The sequence below is a fragment of the Mesoplodon densirostris genome, chromosome 10 (assembly GCF_025265405.1).
Source record: "Mesoplodon densirostris isolate mMesDen1 chromosome 10, mMesDen1 primary haplotype, whole genome shotgun sequence".
Classification (NCBI taxonomy): domain Eukaryota; kingdom Metazoa; phylum Chordata; class Mammalia; order Artiodactyla; family Ziphiidae; genus Mesoplodon; species Mesoplodon densirostris.
The window spans coordinates 42,850,807-42,869,391 of NC_082670.1; the positions used below are offsets into that span (position 1 = coordinate 42,850,807).

The window sequence follows — 18,585 nt, forward strand, 5'->3', positions numbered from 1 at the left end:
AGAGCATTTTATTCAAAACAGAATGCATGATAAAATCACACACTCATTATCACTGGAAACTACTGAAACCAATCTTTTTTATCATTTTCTCTCACCTCTAAAATATTCTGATTCAATTGCCAGTTTCCACGTCAGTAAATAATTGAGTTGAAGGTACTGTTTATTAATCTAGTGTGTCTATACATTTGCTTGGGGCAAAATTGTATTCTATTTTTACTAAACTCTAATTTAAAATTCAGTACTTCTTGTGCTGTATTGTCACAAAGAGAAATTACAGATATTTTTACATAATAGTGCATTAATGGAAAATATCTCAAATTAGTATCTATGGTCATCACTACACTGACATTACAGTCTTATTAGACCTGACTGGATCTTGATATTTGCTCTCTTAATAAAGAAGCATATGTATCACTTTGTCCCAAATGTGTTTAAAAATATTTTGATGAATATATATCATATGAGTAATTTTCTTTGTAATACATTTTTTTACAATCTTCATGCTTTTTTAAATTGTTTTAATTTAATTTAATTTAATTTAATTTAATTTATTTATTTTTTGCGGTACGCGGGCCTCTCACTGTTGTGGCCTCTCCCATTGCGGAGCACAGGCTTCGGACGTGCAGGCTCAGCGGCCATGGCTCACGGGCCCAGCCACTCCGCAGCATGTGGGATCTTCCCAGACGGGGCACGAACCCGAGTCCCCTGCATTGGCAGGCGGACTCTCAACCACTGCGCCACCAGAGAAGCCCTGTTTTTATTTTATATTGGAGTATAGTTGATTTACAATGTTGTGTTAGTTTCAGGTGTACAGCAAAGTTATACATATACATATATCTATACTTTTTCAGATTATTTTCCCATATAGGTTATTACAGAGTATTGAGTAGAATTCCATGTGCTATACAGCAGGTCCTTGTTGAAGTAATACCTTTAAAAAAAAAACTGCCTTTAAAAATATTCTGAGGGGGCAGTCTATGGAGAAAGGATATTGATGGCACAATAAAATGCTAAAAATCCCTGCTTTAGATGGTGACACAGCTGACAATTATTATTTTGAATTAAACAGGAATATGACCACAGATGCTTTCTATACCTGTAAGCAATAGACCTCAGCAGCTGTACCTGTTTGGAAAAGATTAGCGCCATTCACCCTATGCCCTGCATTCAGTTCTGCATGGCACCACTCTCCAGAAAGTTATAACTAACCTTTCTTGAACAGGAAATAGTATTTTGGTATTCTTTTCTTTTGTTTCATCAGTTTATTTTTCTTGTGGTAGCCCCACATAAATTCAACATTTATATGCTTTCCTGAGTATGTTTTTTTTTTTTCCTACCCAGGATTCCTTCACATGTGGCTCCTAACACCATAATTTTCCTTGGTAATGCACCCCTCTCCAACCATCAGTTCTAGTGGGTTCAATGGGGCTGCTTCCAACTGCCTCTATGATGCTGGGCACCAAGTGGGACCAGCTCCGCTTGGCAAGATTGATCAGCATGGAGCCCATCTAGAACTGATGTGACTCAATTCTGGAATACTAATGGGAAGAGCCCCACTTCCCACTCTGGCTTCTAAGAGAGAAGGATGCAGGCTGAGAGCTTGACAGCATCTTCCATCAAGAGGAAAGAAGCTGCCTGTGAATAGAGCTGACAGAAGAAAGCAACTCAGAGGCAGGAGGGCAAGCCCTTCAGACCTTGAAGGTTTAAAACATGCAGGAAATCAGCTCTACCACTGGACTCTTCAACTAACAGAACCTCTTGGAGGAGGTCATCCAGGGGGTATTACTGCAGTTTGATCTATGAGCTGGACCCAGGCAACTGGAAGATCCTCCCTGCCTCCTCTGTCCTCCGAATGTACGTTCTGTCCACTGTTCCCACAGTGTGGCTGTTCTGAAGGACTCAGCCTTGAGAGCGCTCTGTGTGGTTGAGACCATCTGGATGGAGCACATGACTGAACCCAGTTAAGGACTTTCTATAAAATTTTAAGATTCTGGTGGGTGGGTGAGAATATCTAATTGTCTGTTGTTCACCCCAAACAAGTTCTTTGTATGTAAATTCCTTTGCTTATTAAATCTGATACCTACCTATCTGGAGCGATCTGCCCCTTTTTGCAGATTCTCCTTGCCCTTTGTGTAAGGGACCAGTTTGTAAACCAACAGAGCCACTGAATCTTTCTTGAGCTTAAGCCATTTTTAGTCATCTTATATCAAAAAGAATAACTATCTCAACAAAATTTATAATGTAAGCTTAGTGACTCAGTGTCTTTTAAAAGGAAATAATTGATTAATGTTATGACATTATAATTATTGGTTAAATAATAACTAAGCCAGTGGGTGCAATATAACTGCCATTTGTTTATCTCTTGTAATATGAACCTCATATACATATTTAACATTTATAGCAACCATGGATACAGTCAGCCCATTTTACAGAGTAAATATAAATAACTTCTGATGGAAAGTCATTTACATACACCTACAGAGAAAAATAGGGTTATAATTTTAGTTTTTTGGACTCCAGAATCTGTACTTTTCCATCATGCATTCTGAAAACAAAATACGCTATAACTTATTTTCTAGTGTAAATTAAATATGGACAAATGCAATCAACAACTCTCTCATTGTGTAACTTCGTACACACAAATGCTCCTCCCCCATCTCAAGATAGTTATCCATGCCTGTCTTTTCCTAATTTCCTGTTATGCAGCATTTTTTTTTTTTTTACTTCCTAAGCGTTCATTACAAAAATGTTTCAGGCTATTTTAAAAGTCGAAGCCTCAGGCTGTCTGTCCCCAGGTAGATGATGTGCTCTAGATTCTGGTGAGGAAGAGCATAATCTAAGTAAGAGAAGATAAATACTGCCTGTCTAGTCCACTAAGGCTGTTATAACAATATACTGCAGACTGGGTAGCTTACAAATAACAGAAATTTATTTCTCACAGTTCCAGAGACTGGAAGTCCAAGATCAAGCTGCAAGCACAGTAACGGTCTCACGAGGACCCTCTTCCTAATTCATAGCTGACAACTTCTCACTGTGTTCTCACAAGGTGGAAGGAGCAAGGGACTTTCTGGAGTTTCTTTTATTAAAATATTAATCCCACTCATGAGGGTTGCACCTCATGATTTAAGTAACCCCCAAATGCTCTACCTAATACTATCTCCTCTGGGGTTTAGGATTTCAACATATGAATTTGAGGGGACACAGATCTTCAGATCATAGCAATGCCTCTCATTGAAGCTCAGAAAAATAGTGTCGAGTGGCAAATGTCGAGGAGTCATTTCGTACACATTGCCCCGTTTGAAGTGTCAGAGGAACTGTGGCTAGAGCAGCACAAGTTTTAGGCACACTGGGGTTTGGGGCACCTGTAAAGAACATTTCTTGTTTGGAAAGATGAAGTACACTGGTTTGATCCTAGTGGAACTTGAATTCCCCATACGTTTTCCTGGGCTTTGCTTATGCCTTTTCTCCTTTTTCCTATCCTCAAAGATATAAAATTGCTTGAATGATACTAATTAATGAAGTAGAAACTGAGCATTCTCAAGTGTCTAGGAAAATTCTGAGTTATAGCTGGGAGGCTTGTACACAGTTTAGCATTCTAGTTGAATGGAAAAATAAAACCACCTTTTTCCTGATTGCACAGGGTATGTATCATTTCTTAGTATCTGGCTCTTGGGCTTTCTTGGAAGCATAATATCTGAGATCAGTACACTCAGAAGAGAATAATTGAATTTGGACCTATTTAGGAAAGTTCACAGCTCAGGAAAGATTGGTGAGGAAGTGGTGACAGGAAGCTGACTTGAATCGGTGATGTTTTTAGGAAGCAGGAGTAGAAGCTGAAGCCTTGTTGTGGATAGTTACTGTTAAGAAGGTGGTTGGAAAAAGATATCTGCTTTTCTTCCAGGTGAACAGCCCCAAGCTGGCTACCATGATAGTTTTCATTTTCTTCGGTAAGTGAATTATGCTTCCGGTTTATCTGAATTCATAACACCAATTCTCAGTGAACCAAATGTTGTCTCCTGCCACTTAACTGTCAAGCTAACACATGTTTATAATATAAAGTATTAATTACAAATTTATACTTTAACATAGCTTCTTAATTTTGCAAAAATGTGCACTTACTTTTACTCATTTATAGATCTATAGAAAATGCACAATGTGAGAATTGCATTAACAGCTCAGGATGTTTCTTTTTTATATATAGAATAATCCAATAACTTTAAGTAATTGATCAGGATTTATAGAATTGACATCTGTACTAGAACCTTTTAGAAATGAAACCTTCCAGTACCTATTTACAAGTTAGAAGATGACAAATTTTGAATTATTATCTATTTTTCTTTGGTATTAAATTGAAATGAGATTAATTTAAACCATTCAATTTCCCTGATTTTAGGTGTTAATATTTAATAAGAAGGAGGCAGTTAGTAGAGTAACACAACACAACATCAAATGCTTCTTCACATTTCAGTCAATTTTTGTAACCTAGAGATAAAGTGTGAACTTATCTCTCTTGTCTTGGGTAGTGTGGATGCATTGTAAGATGTTAGTAAAAAATAATGTATACTTAAAAGTAGACTCTATGAATATCTACTTGCTATATGTGTTATCGGAGAAGCTATTTATATTTTCATCAGCACACAGTAGAATCTACAAATTGCATTCAGAAAAAGGGGTAGTTATAATTGTAGCTGAATATTAATAATTTACTCATTAAAACAAAGCCAGTGTATTTTCTGCTTACTCTCTGCTAATAGATATTGATGAATAAAGGCACACTTGTGGGCAAGAAAACAAAGAAATTTATTTCAAATTATGTTGGAAGTCAAAATAAATCTAGTCAAAAAAATAAAGGCAAGAAAGAAGAAATCATTTATATATTTTCAGGTTTGAGGGGGTTTAAGTAATCGTTATTCAAAATTTTGTTCCTTGCATTTATTGCTAATAATGTTTCCTTATTTCTATCACTTATAATAAGGAGAAATCTAGGAAACTTTAATTTTTGTAGATCAGGCAGCAATATAATGAAACACACAAAATAAATTACAACCTCATTATGGCCCCCATTGAAAAGGTAGTGATGGCCTCTTGTTTTCAACTTTCACTTCTAAATTAACCTAGACACTAGGTTGCATAGATAAGAGAAATCATACCTAACACTGTTAGGGTCAAAATTGTGCTATTTGATAGGTTTAATGAATATTTCCCATAGTGCATGCTTCAGAATATTTGTTCAACATCATTTAAATAGGCTTTGTGATGTGGGACAGTTCTGCAGTCAAAGAAATGTGAGACATAGTGAATTTTTAAAACAAAGCATTTAATAGCCTAATGAGTGTTATGGATCTTTAAAGGGTGATAAAATGTGCAATATTCTCCATCTTATTTATTTTAAAATAGAACCTGTTTCTCACTTAGCATTTCAAGATGATCCTTGAATACTCCTGGCTTAAATACATGGCCAGAAATCATAGTCAGGAATGGATAAGATTCTGGAAAGCTGAAGTTATTTTGAATTTTATGGGCCAAACCACTGAAGTGGTTTTCCTACTTGATTCAGTATTTCTTCTGAGTGGAAGGTGTGGGAAATCACGTAAAACAATCAAGATGATTATTCAACTTAAAATTTTAAATATGCAAGAAAATAAAACACAATTGGGAAAGATAATATGTAGAATTCATTAATGATCATTGCACTGAGGTACAAGTGAGGTTTGATGATATACCCAGGAGACCATCACCTATAAGCTTCCCGAGAGAAGTATTCACAAGTTAATAGTGATCAATGAAACATGAAACTCTAGTTGCTTATAAATTTACTTTCTGACATGAAATCCCTACTTCAGGATCTTTGGCAAGCTGGATTGAAATAAGTAACCTTGGGCCAGAATGGAAGTGGCTCTTTCTCTTTCTCTAGGCTTGCTAACTTAGAACAGGAGCTTGGCTAGATGAGGTTATCCGTGAACACATGAAAACACAGAAAGCTGATATGTCAATTTCCACTTTAGCCCTCAACAAGAAAAATGTGACCAAGTCACATGCATGGGCTTAATCTCCAAATGCAGTGACTCAACCAGTAATACATATGATCCAATCAGTTTTCATGTATTCTCCTTAGGAGAAGAGGTTTGGAAAGAGGTAAGATTTAAAAAAAAAAAAAGATGTTGTGGCTTTACTTGAAGCCTATAACTCTATGTTGTGACAAGTCGTTCATAATAACATCATCTTTTTAAAAATTCAAATAATTTGGCTCTGATTAAGACATAGCTTGAGGTCTCTTGATTATAGTTAATATACTGTCTCTAGAACTCAATTGTAATTTCCATATTTTTCTATGGATTGATTAAGCAAGTGTCAGTTTGTATGCTTGCAGAATTAGTTTGAGTAATTGGTACAATATACTAAATTAACATTGGTACTTTCTTGATATTTTAAAAAACTTGCTGGAACCTTTTTTCTTCTATCCAAAATAACTTGTAAATATCTGGAAGGTGTTATATTTATTTAATATTAAGTGTTATTTATATATAACTCATTCATAAAGAACGATTCAAGTTGGTTAAGTCAACATGCATTAATTGAATATGTATGATCCATCACTGAGTTGTTGATAGGGATATGATCATGAATTAATGCCTGCTGAGTAAAACCCCAGAACCCAGTGGTAAAGACAAATATATATATACACTTTCATTATGGAGCAATAAATGCTATAGTTGGGAAATTCCCAAGATTGTAGTGAAACAGATGAGGGGTGTTGAATTCAATTTGAATGTAGGAAAACAGGTATTGAATTCAAGGAATGATTCCCTTAAAATAGGTTGTTATTGTGTCGAGTCTTAAGTGACAGAAAAAGGGTTATTCCAGAGTAAAAAGTAAAGAAGTGACATACAGTAAATGCTCAGAGGTACAAGGCAGCATGGAGCATCTGAGAAACTATAAATGCTCGAGGACCTCCAGATTGCACATGATGAAGAATAGGAGAGTCATGCTAAGAGGAACCATCCAAAGGATGAAGCAGAGAAACAGCAGGACTAGAATGGTACATGAGGCAGATTAGGGGGTGTAAAGAACCTACCTGAATAAGATAGAACTGGAGGCAGACTGACTAACTGATGAGTTGGTCAAATATTCAAAATGGGAATCAATGAACTATACAAGAGTGGATACGGGAGAGTAAAGCTGAGGATAGAGAAGGAGCCTATCTCATGATAGAGAACCCAAGGTTCCCAGTGTGGGTGCCATTGTGAATGATGAAACTGCTGATGAAGTAGGGTGGTCCAGCAGGGAGTGGTGATAAGCAGGACACTACTGATGATAATATTGTCTGGAAGTGTGTCTGGAACATTTAGGTGGAGATAACATCATCTGTAACTAGAATACTGGAAAATAACAGGATTGAATTAGATATTTGAGAATCATCAGTCTAGATATTTTAGATAAAACCATAAATACATGGAATTGTCCACAGAATGTGTGTAAAATGAGAATAAGAAAAGTCTAAGGACAGAACCTAAGCTTCAAATATACTTTAATAGAAAAGTAAGAGGATCCTGGGAAGAATTCTAACTGTGGTCAGAAAATATCAAACGAATAAGTATCAAGAGAATTAGAATAGAGGGTTGCCAAAAGAAAAGAGTTTCAAGAACAAAATGACAATGAAATGTCCAATGATAAAAGTAAGCAAGATGAAGTCTTAAAACTATTAAATTTGATGCTATGGAGGTGATTGGATCATTTTTAGAAGTAGTTTCAATGGATCAATAGAAATAACAATAAATTATAAGTTGAGAAATGAATAGGCAGTAAGAAAGAAAGAAAGAGGGCAAATACAGACTTTTTATTTAAGAATCTTATATAAGAGAAACAGAGATCTGTAGCTAGAGGGGAGGTTAAGATCCATTCCAGATTTGTAATGATTTTATCACATTTCAGTTTTCATAATTCTGGTCTTGATCATTAATAACTTAGTTTTGATGTAACTGCCATATTGCTGTTGTTTTTGTTGTTCTGTTATTGTTGTTATTCAAGCTGTGGGGCTATGCTTGGACAGTGAGTCCACTTCCCAAACCATTGATTGCACATATTTAAGAGAACTCTGCCTAAGTGATGCAGATGGATGTAAACATGCCTGGAGAATAATGGAAGATGCCTGCAATGTGTCAGGTAAAACACGCTCTATACTAACATAAAAAGTTTAAAACACACTCAAATAATTTCTTTTTACAGAGATTAAAAATAGAATTTGTTCTTTTCTTTCACTATCCTAGAACTAAGTTTTTTCTCTAAATACCTTACTTAAACTTGGTATTCAAATGATTCACCTACAATTACTTATTAGTGAATTTAGATACAAAAGACTGTTCTTAAATTACTCAAGGGCCCTAATGCATTGACACTGCAGGCAACTTTATGCAGGATTTCAGTTTATTCTTTCACTTATCTCACCAATGATACAATTATACACATGCCTCTCAGAAGCATGGCAACAATTTTTCAAATAAAATGTTCTTTTGCTTACATGTTACTATGTCAGGATAACATAGGAAGATAACATTTGTCATAATCAAACACATTATTTATTTGCATGTACATATCATGAATTTTATATTTTTGCAACCTATACACTATTTTCCATTCCAACTGTGTCAAGAACAAGTTAAAACATATTTTTTATTTTTAATTAGTCCTACATTCCAAACATTTGAGAGGAGGCCCAATGGGTAGAGAGTATGAAGATTGGAAAGTCACTGTCATTTGTTTAACAGAAAAAAAAAAAGTACTGAATATATCAAATAACTGAATATATATTGAATGAGAGCATTATAGTAAGACTCCATTCACTAAAAACAGATAAACTTATTATGTAAGGGGACATTGCCCTAATATTATTATGACATAACTTTTCATAAAATCTTATACTAACATAAAAAGTTTTATCAACTTGTATAATGAATATGATAAAACTGTAAAAACCCAATAAACTTTCTGGCATATTCAGTAAGAGAAATCCAAAGTGAAAAATAAAAATATGTTCTTTCATGACTCACTTTGCTACTCCAACCATTTCATGAAGAATAAATTCTCTACTGCTCATGACCCTTTCCTATCTGCCTGTGCTTCCTCCACCTCCCAAAAATGTAAGGTGGAGTGTGTTGGGTTAAGAGGCAACCACCCATAGTTCTAACAATATCAACATTCACAATCTCCAACATTAGAGCTCCTGTCCAGCCACAAGATTTCAAGGAGTTACATAGGATGTAGACAAAGAGCAAGATTTCCTTTTCTTCCCTGCCCTTGAAAGGAGTGCATGCAATGTTCATACGCCAAAGAAAGTTATAGGTCTCTAATCCAACATCCTCATTACAGTTCAGGAAAAGAATTTCAATTGCAAGTTTTCTCAAATAACATAATAATATTAAGATGAGAATAAAGGACAATGACAAAAAAAAAGTCTGTTATTTGTTTTGATGATGAAGGTCCTTGTTACATTTTATAAGGCAATTTAAAATATCACATTCAGCGTGTCATGAATTATAACATATTTATTGATTTCAGTATGCAAATAGCAAGTCATTTGCAGTGAATGGTAAATTTGCATAATTATACCATGCATGAAGTTGAAATAGAAATATTTTCAAATACACAAATGAAATGTACTCAAGTAGTTTTATTCAGAAAATTGAATAAAAGAAAATTGTTGGGTAGATGAATATGGCCTTTTAAATTAAAGCAGAAAATGAAATATTGATATATATGAAAGACGAACTATTCAATAATATTAAGTGCTTTCTAAGTGTCAGGACCACATTTTTTTTCCATGACAAATTTAGAGCCACTTGCTTGTCTCTTATTACTATCTTAGAATGACATGTAAATAAAATAAGATTAAGACCAAACAGCTAATACAATTGCTAAACTGACAAAATAGCTAAGATTACAGAGCATTCTGGTCACCTCATGTAAGGGCAGCCTAGATTATTATTAAAGAGAAAAAGTTGGCATTCTAAGTGGGGACAAATCTTTAAAATACAGAAAGTTTTATTCTATTTTAGAAAGTAAATATTGGGGTAGAAAACAGTAGGAATAGTTTTTGCTTGAAGTCAATTATATGGACATGCTGTAGCAACCCCAGATAATTTCACTCTAATAATGAATTACTAAAATTAATACATTAAAAGCTTTGGGTAAGGGGAGGCTCCTTAAAGCTTTAATGTACCTTGGATAGGAGGCCTCAAAAATTATATTCAGATGAATATCTAGAGTGTTATATGTTTGACTGTGAAATCCAGGCAACCCCTGCCAGATGAAGGATTCATCCATCTGTAATTTAAGTATTCAGTCTTTAGCAGAAAGCAATTTCCAATTTAAAAATTGTCTCTGCTCTGATGACCTCTACTGTACCATTAAGAAATTGCTTGGAAAAAAATGCATCAACAAATCAGGTAATACCTTGTCATATGAAACATTTACTGTCATTGAAAAGTACAATGTCAAAATGAACCACATCTATGTAATTTGATGAACTCTTGTTTTTTCTGGTGACTTGATTAATTCTTCATGTAATTTAAGGTTCTGTGAGCTGTAGATCTCAGTAAGTGCAAAACATATTTCTGTAATTGCTAACCACAATTTCAAGTTTCATTCTACTATAATTCATTAGTATTATAGATTCACTCGTTCAATACATATATTTGTGAGGCTCACTATGGATTTGCACAAGACTTAAATGATAGAAGATAAATAAGGTACCAGTTCTGTTGGTAAAGAATACAGGGTCGGGCTTCCCTGGTGGCGCAGTGGTTGAGAGTCCGCCTGCCGATGCAGGAGACACGGGTTTGTGCCCCAGTCTGGAAGATCCCACATGCTGCGGAGCGGCTAGGCCCGTGAGGCATGGCCGCTGAGCCTGCGCGTCTGGAGCCTGTGCTCCGCAACAGGAGAGGCCACAACAGTGAGAGGCCCACGTACCACACACACAAAAAACAAAAATAAGAATACATGGTCTCCTGAGGAAGACCAAAGTATAACCACTTACCCAGAATTATGCTTGCCTTTGGATAGGAGACCTTGATTATTTAATATGCATTTATTTATTGTCTACTCAAAGTGCCAGCCTGATGGTGAAATAGTGGTGATCAAGCTTGTCGACATGTGTCCTGAGCTTACAGAAAGCTTTTCCAAAAGACACGTGGGATCCAATAGTCTTAATGTAATCAATTTCCATATCCTCAGTGTCCCTATGTACATTCTCCGAAAAGTGGTCAGCTTGGGAATGCACCTGTTTTCACAGAGTTCTCACCTCGCCTTTCAGAATCCTCCTTCCCCCACTTTATAAGAGAAAGGTTTACCTCTTATCTATTGTGGATGGTTTCATTGCCCAACCCCTCCAATCATTACTGGACAGTTTTCTGTTCCATAATTTTGCCTTTACCAGAATTTTATATAAGTGGAATTATATAACATGTAGCCTTTTGAGCCAGTGTTCTTTTATTTAAAATAATATATTTGCGATTCATCAAAAAATTGTTCTCCTTTTTGAAGAGTAGTATTCCATTGTAAGGTTATTCCATAAATTGGTTATCCATTCACCACTGAAAGTCATTTGCATTGTTTCCAGATTTTTAGAGATTATAAAGCTGCTATAAATAGTCACATATAAGATTTGTATGAATATAAGTTATTTCTCTTTGGTAAAAAAGTATTGGGTCATATAGTAAAGTGTATGTTTAACTTTATAAGGAGCTTTAATACTGTATTTCAGATTTGAAGTCACCATAAATGTATGAAAGTTCCAGTTGCTCCATATTCTCAGAAGCACTCATTTTTTTTTTGCCATTCCAAAACATATTTAATGGTATCACACTGTAGTTTTAATTTACACTTAAATAATAATAATGTTGATCATATTTTCATGTGCTTATGTAACACCTCTATATATTATTTGGTAAAGTCTCTCTCCAAAATTATGTAGTTTACATTCTATATTTAGGTCTATGATGCATTTTGAGTTAATTTTTTATATGGTGCAAGCTATGGGTCAGATATGTTCTTTTGCTATATAGATATCTAATTGTCCCACCACATTTGCTGAAGATATTTTCAATTTCACTTTTCTCAAAAGATCTCTAGGCTGTATATTGTTGGCTTTACTTCTAGATTTTCTTTTCCATACCAATTATGTATATTTCTATACTTTTGCTAATATTCCACAGTCTTATTTATGGTAATTTCATGGGATATCTTGAAATAAAGTAGTGTAATTCCTTTAATTTTTTTCCTTTTAAATAATTGATTCAGGTACTCTTCTTCTTTGCTATCCCATATAAATTTTACAATCAGCTTGTCAATGTCTACAGAAAAATCCTGCTGGCATTTTGATTTGGCTTACCTCAAAACTATAGATCAATTTGGGTAGCACTGATATATTTACTATGTGAGTTTTCAAATCCATGAATGTGGTATATCTCTCCATGTATTTAGGACTCCTTTGATTTATTTTATCAATATTTTGTACTTCTGAATATAACAGTTCTTACATTTTGTTAAGATTTACAGATATGTTTCACTTTTTGATACTGTTGTAAAGGGCACTTTATTTTACATTTTAATTTTCAATTGATCATAGCTAGTATATAGAAATACAATTGATATTTTATATGGACATTTTATAGTTCTAGGGTTTTTGTTTGTTTTTTTTTTTTGTAGAATCTGTAGGATTTTCTACATAGATAGCCTTGTTATCTACAAATAGAGAATAAAGAAAGTTTTATTCTTTGTTTTCCAATCAGTAAGCCTTTATTTCTTATTCTTGCTCTATTGTTCTGAGTAGAACTTCCAGTATAATATTAAATAGGATTGTCTGGTGTGGCCATTTTTTGCCTTTTTACCTATTTTAGGAGGGATGCGTTAGGCTTTGCACAATAAAGAATGGCTTTTGCAGTAGTTTCTTTGCAGGTTCCCTTTACCAGGCTGAGGAAATTCCTTTCTATTTCTAGTTTGCTTAGAAAATTTTTATCATGAATGGATAAGTAGATGTTAAATTTTGCAAATGCTTTTTCTGCCTCTATTGAAATGATCATATGTTTACTTCTTTACTGGTATTTGGTAAATTTTATTATTGATTTTTGAATGTTGGATATAGCCCTTCATTCTGAGGCTACATCCTGCTCAGTCATGACGTATTATTGTATTATTCTTTTTATATATTGTTGGATTCAATTTGCTAATATTTTGTTGAGGGTCTTAAATCTATGTTCATGATGCATATTGGCATGTTATTCTCTTTTCTTAGAAAGTATTTGTCTGATGTTTTTGTCTGGGTAATCCTGTCTTCAAAATGAGTTAGGAAGTATTTCCTTCTCCTCTAAATTCTAGAATAATATACAAAGAATTGACATTATTTTTTCCTTAAGTGTTTAATTCAATTTACCAATGAAGATATCTGTGCTGTTCTTCACTGGAAGGTTTTTAAATGTTCAGTGTGTTTGTTTCAAGACTGTTCTATTTCTTCTTTTGTAGTTTGTCTTTCAATGAATTTGAAAGACATTTGTTGGATTTATGTTGAATTTTTACTTTTAGAGTTTCCATTTTACCCTTTCTTTTAGTTTCTATCACTCTGCTAAGTTGTTCCTAATATTCCCAAGTTGTCCTTTAAAAGTCTGAAGAAGTTCAGGTGATGTCCTCAGTTTTGTTCAAGTACTGGATATTTGTGCCTTTCTTTCTCTCTCTTTCTGTGTCTGTTTCTCTGTATTTATCTCTCTGTCTCTGTCTTTTTTCTCTCAGTCTTTCTCTCTCAATTTTGCTCGACATTATTTCTTTTGCATTTGATTTGACTGGAAATTGATCATCACTTTTTAGGTTCTTAAGATGAAATCTTATTAGCGATGTAAGCATCTCATTACATGAATTTCCTTCCAAGTGTTATTTTAGTCACATCTACTAATTTTAATATCTTGTGTTTTCATTTTTATTTATTTCAAAATATTTTCTTATTTCCCTTCTGACTTTTTTTGTGTGTGTGTGGTATGCAGGTCTCTCACTGTTGTGGCCTCTCCCGTTGTGGAGCACAGGCTCTGGATGCACAGGCTCAGCAGCCATGGCCCATGGGCCTAGGCGCTCCACAGCATGTGGGATCTTCCTGGACAAACCCGTGTCCCCTGCATCGGCAGGTGGACTCTCAATGACAGCAGGGAAGCCCCTGACTTTCTTTTTGATTCAAGGTTTATTCATAATACTATTGTTTAATTTCCAAATATTTGAGGATTTCTTAGATATCTTTGTTAATCATCTAATTCCAATAGCATTAGAGAACATATTTTGTATGGTCTCAATTCTTAATGAAAATGATAACTGCTAAATATCACCTATACAATGTGATACACGTGAGGTGATACACGTGAGATTATACACACACAATTACACACTTGAAGTTATACAGGAAGAAATAATGGAGACTTAGAAGCCTTCATAGAAGAAATAACAGACTTGGGTTTTTTAGGGTGAACTGGGCTCAATAGGGAGATGAAGTAAAATGGATGTTCTAGACAGAGGAAGTAGAATGAAGCAGAAGATATTGGAGACCAACACGCTCTTGGTAAAGCTGGATTATAGAACACAGGAGTCTTAGGAGATACTGGAAAGAAACCAGATGTTAATAAGAAGGAAGAACTTATTAAACTTACATATCTTTCTAAGGAGATTAGACTTCAAACTGTTGTTTTGAGGAACTACTAATGCATTTTAGACAGAAGACTACAGAATCAGTATTTTGAAGGATACCGTTTGTTGGCAGTGGTGTAAAGGATGGAATGGAGGCAGGGAAGGATGCAGGCCAGGGATATCAGTTAAAAAGCCATCAAAAGAGTTTGGGAGAGAGGTGACTCATGCTTAAGCTACCACACTGGTGCTGAGGACTGTAAGGATAAGAGATATTTAAGAAATATTTGTAAATTACAAGCAATAGTAATTGGTTTCCATTGGATATGAGGAGTATGGAATGTTGTTAAATGTGTGGTAGAAGCTGCTGGCTTGGGACAAGGGTATTGCTGTACATGGAGACAGGACTGGGGACAGAAGTGGTGAGTTATATTTGGAGAGTTTGCATTGGGAGGGCACACTATGGCACATTCATGTTAGAAATGTTAGTATTTTTTTTTACATTTCACATGATGAATATATAGTTTTAAAAAAGCAGTGATGGAGTGGACCTCATCTGGCTGGCGTTTGGAAACATGGGTCTTGCACTTAGGAGAGTATCCTAAATGGACATATAGATTTGGGAGTCAATGGTTTGTAAGAAACAGATACAAACATGCAGGAGGATAAGATTGGCCAGGAAAAGATATGACATTAGAATATAAGTATTTTGATAACAACATTTGCAATCTAGTTGATGAAACCAAAAAGGAAGTTTTTAAAGACAGGAAAAACAAAAACTACAGGAAGAATTTTAAAGCCAGTGAAAGAGAGAAAGACACAGAGGAAATAATTGACAATTATAAATGCAGAGAAGTCAAATAGGATAGAAACTAAAATGACATTAGTTAGCTAATGAGTAGGTCTTTACTAGTTTTAGGTTGAAGTAGGCTGAAACGAAAGCGTATAGAAATACTAAAAATATTTATTGACTTTTGTTTCAAGATAGTAGGGCTAGTTCATTTATATCTCCATTACCATTTCTATCAGACCAAGATGCTGGCAAAATGTAGTTACCAGCCACAGGTACATACAAATTTAGAGCAGTTAAATTGAAATCAGTTCACATTTAAACCATTTTTTTCTATAACAAATACTTGTTAAATGCTATTCTGTGGTAATGTTGATAAGCCAGGAATATAGAAACCCTGTACAGAGGACCTGAATGATCTCACAAATGCACTTCATGATGGACCTGGCCTGATCATGGTGTTTACCCAGAGCATCAGCTGCTTGCTTATAATTTAGCTCAGAGTGGAAAAGGAAATGATAATTGAAATCTTATTATTTCATCCTATTTCAACTGCAGCATCCTCCACCAGCTCTTTGGTCATCACTCCAACAAGATAAGATGCCTCTCTCTCTCTCCCCCTTGCATTTCCAAAACATTTCTCAACATATAACAGATGTGCACTTTTCTATTCTTTATTATAGATTGTAAACTTCTTGAGTAAATCAGCTTTGACATTTCTTCCTTTTTTTTATTAATATGATAAATTTTCAACATAGTGCCTGACACCTAGTAACTGATCAATAAATATATCATTTATTTTTAATTTTAAACACATTTTGAGCATCTAAATTATATATTCATTCATAAGATATTTATTATTCAGTTAATATGTGTAGATATCATATAAATGTTGGAGGATGGAAATAAAGATGGGTTAAGAGAGTCACTGTTCTTGGTTAGCTAAAAGCATAGCAGAGTAAAATTGGCATTTAGCCAGATTATTTCATTTAGCCTTGATTAGTAAATATAAATATGTATATAAATACTCATACATATATGTGTACTGTAAAAGAGATTGACATTTAAACAGATTTACAGATTATTTCAAAATATATAATTACCAATATAATAGAACTAATTATATATATATATATATATATATATATATATATATATATATATAATTAATTATACGAATTAATTCACATACATCCCATACACACAAGCCTGCATATGCTGGCCAAAAGGGGTAGGAGAGATGTTCTCTGTTCCAGTAGAGAAGGCTGATTAACTAATTATAGCAATCCATGTGAGCTGTTGTTTGATAAATGTGCAAAAATTTATCACAGTGCGTGTCTCCAAACCCATGCAGTACAGAAGCTGTACTCTGAACAGTGCTTCTAAGAATGCCCTGGCAGTTTTTAAGTAAATATTTTAATATCATGAAATAGATTATATTATCTTTATGTTGCATGAGGCATTTGTAAAAACTAAGGTATAAGAAAGCTCATTTAACAAACAAAAGAGAACAACATTTTTTTTTTTTAAGAGAAGAATACCCCAGGGTAAAAAGTTACTTTGGGAAGAATGGTAGGGTCAAGGAAGTTTTCATTGTGGAGATTCACATGAAGGACCTCAGAGGAAGATGAGACATTTTAGAATTAGTTGGTATACTTCTGAAAGCTTAGGTTAAGCAAGTAAGGATTCTTATATTGAGGTTGTTTTCTTATCTTTTTAAATAAATTTTATATAATTATGTGCTTATTGGAACTCTCTAGTAGAACATGCATTCTCTATGAGGATATAACCCCCAAGGGGTGAAAATTGGTTCTTAGGGGTGAGTAGAAAACCTCTCACTTATATATAAAGCATAGATATACATACAGTTCCTAAACAGATGCACGATATATCTGTGGAATTAAAATTTCACGAGGGGGTAAGGGAATTAGGAAAAAAACTGTCTAAAAATGCTTCTTAAAGGGGAAATAATGAAAAACTGTGGAGAAACACTTTAGTATATGTACATATCTAGGATAAAATGGAAATTCACAAAAATTTATACAAGAGAAATAATGGATTATAAGTATTTTAAGTTACACATGATTTCTACCAATCATCATCAAAATGTAATGAAAAGACGAAATAAATGAGGATAAAATATTAAATGAAATTGAGCATTACCATTTTGTTTAGTTACATAAACTATAAATAATCAATATTTTTATTTCAATTTTTTAAAAGAAATCCAGATCATTTATAATAGCTCTCTTGCAATATTGTTTTCAATGGCTTTTGAAAGACAATAGATATTGGTATATTTATAAAAGATATGTCTATACACTTTTTAGAAAACATTAAGAGGTCATAATATTTAATTTTTAGTCATTTTTTATTTATAGAAGAATCAGCACTGTCCTCATATTTGGCTGCACAATCCAACATCACAAAATGGCTCCATCAGAAAGATACATCATTAACGATTGAAAAAAAGATCTACTGCATCATTGCGGAACATATCTGCCAGGAATCTGAACATTGTGCTCTTTTGTATGAAAATTTTAAGAAAGCCTGTGGGAGGGAATCAGAGCAATGCAAAACCCTTGATGGAAGCTACCTGTGTGCAGCGTTAAGAGAAAGTCTGAAAGAAACAATCTTGTGGAATTGTCAGTGCAATGACCCTTCAGAAGCAAAATGCATTGAAATTTGGAAAAGCTTGTTTGAGGACATTTGTATACAGGATGCTCAGATGAATCCAGTTCCAGCCTTCAGTGAAGACAATGAAGATGAATTCAACCTAGACATTGTTTCAGGTCAGTATTCAAGGGAGGAATTTGGGAACCTTAAGTATAATCACAAATATGAGTTGACTAAAGACTTTGCCATTTCTGCCTGTGTTTCTCTTAGACAATGAAAATTTAAAAATGTAATACTATGACTATGTCTAAAAGGGATTATGAAGAAAGACATAAATGCTAAAAGGTTTTAGAATAATGTGAGTTTTATTCATTCATTGAACAAATACTTATGAGACATTGACAATGTCCTAAGTCTTAAGTCTGGTGCAGCAGGATCAAAACAACACAAAACTCTCCTTCATTTAAGAAGCTTCTTATTTTTTAGGGGATTTTAAAAAATTAAAGAAATAGATAATGTAGTAAGGG

General features: G+C 34.1%; 1 protein-coding gene across 1 annotated transcript in view; it reads left to right on the forward strand.

Annotated features, from left to right (window-relative positions):
- Positions 1 to 3,925: 3,925 nt before the first annotated feature.
- GFRAL (GDNF family receptor alpha like) overlaps positions 3,926 to 18,585 on the forward strand; it is a 59,215-nt gene continuing 44,555 nt past the window's right edge. The window contains 3 exon segments of the mRNA XM_060111459.1: positions 3,926 to 3,947; positions 8,029 to 8,163; positions 10,284 to 10,442. Of these exon segments, the coding sequence (XP_059967442.1) occupies positions 3,926 to 3,947; positions 8,029 to 8,163; positions 10,284 to 10,442 (316 nt within the window).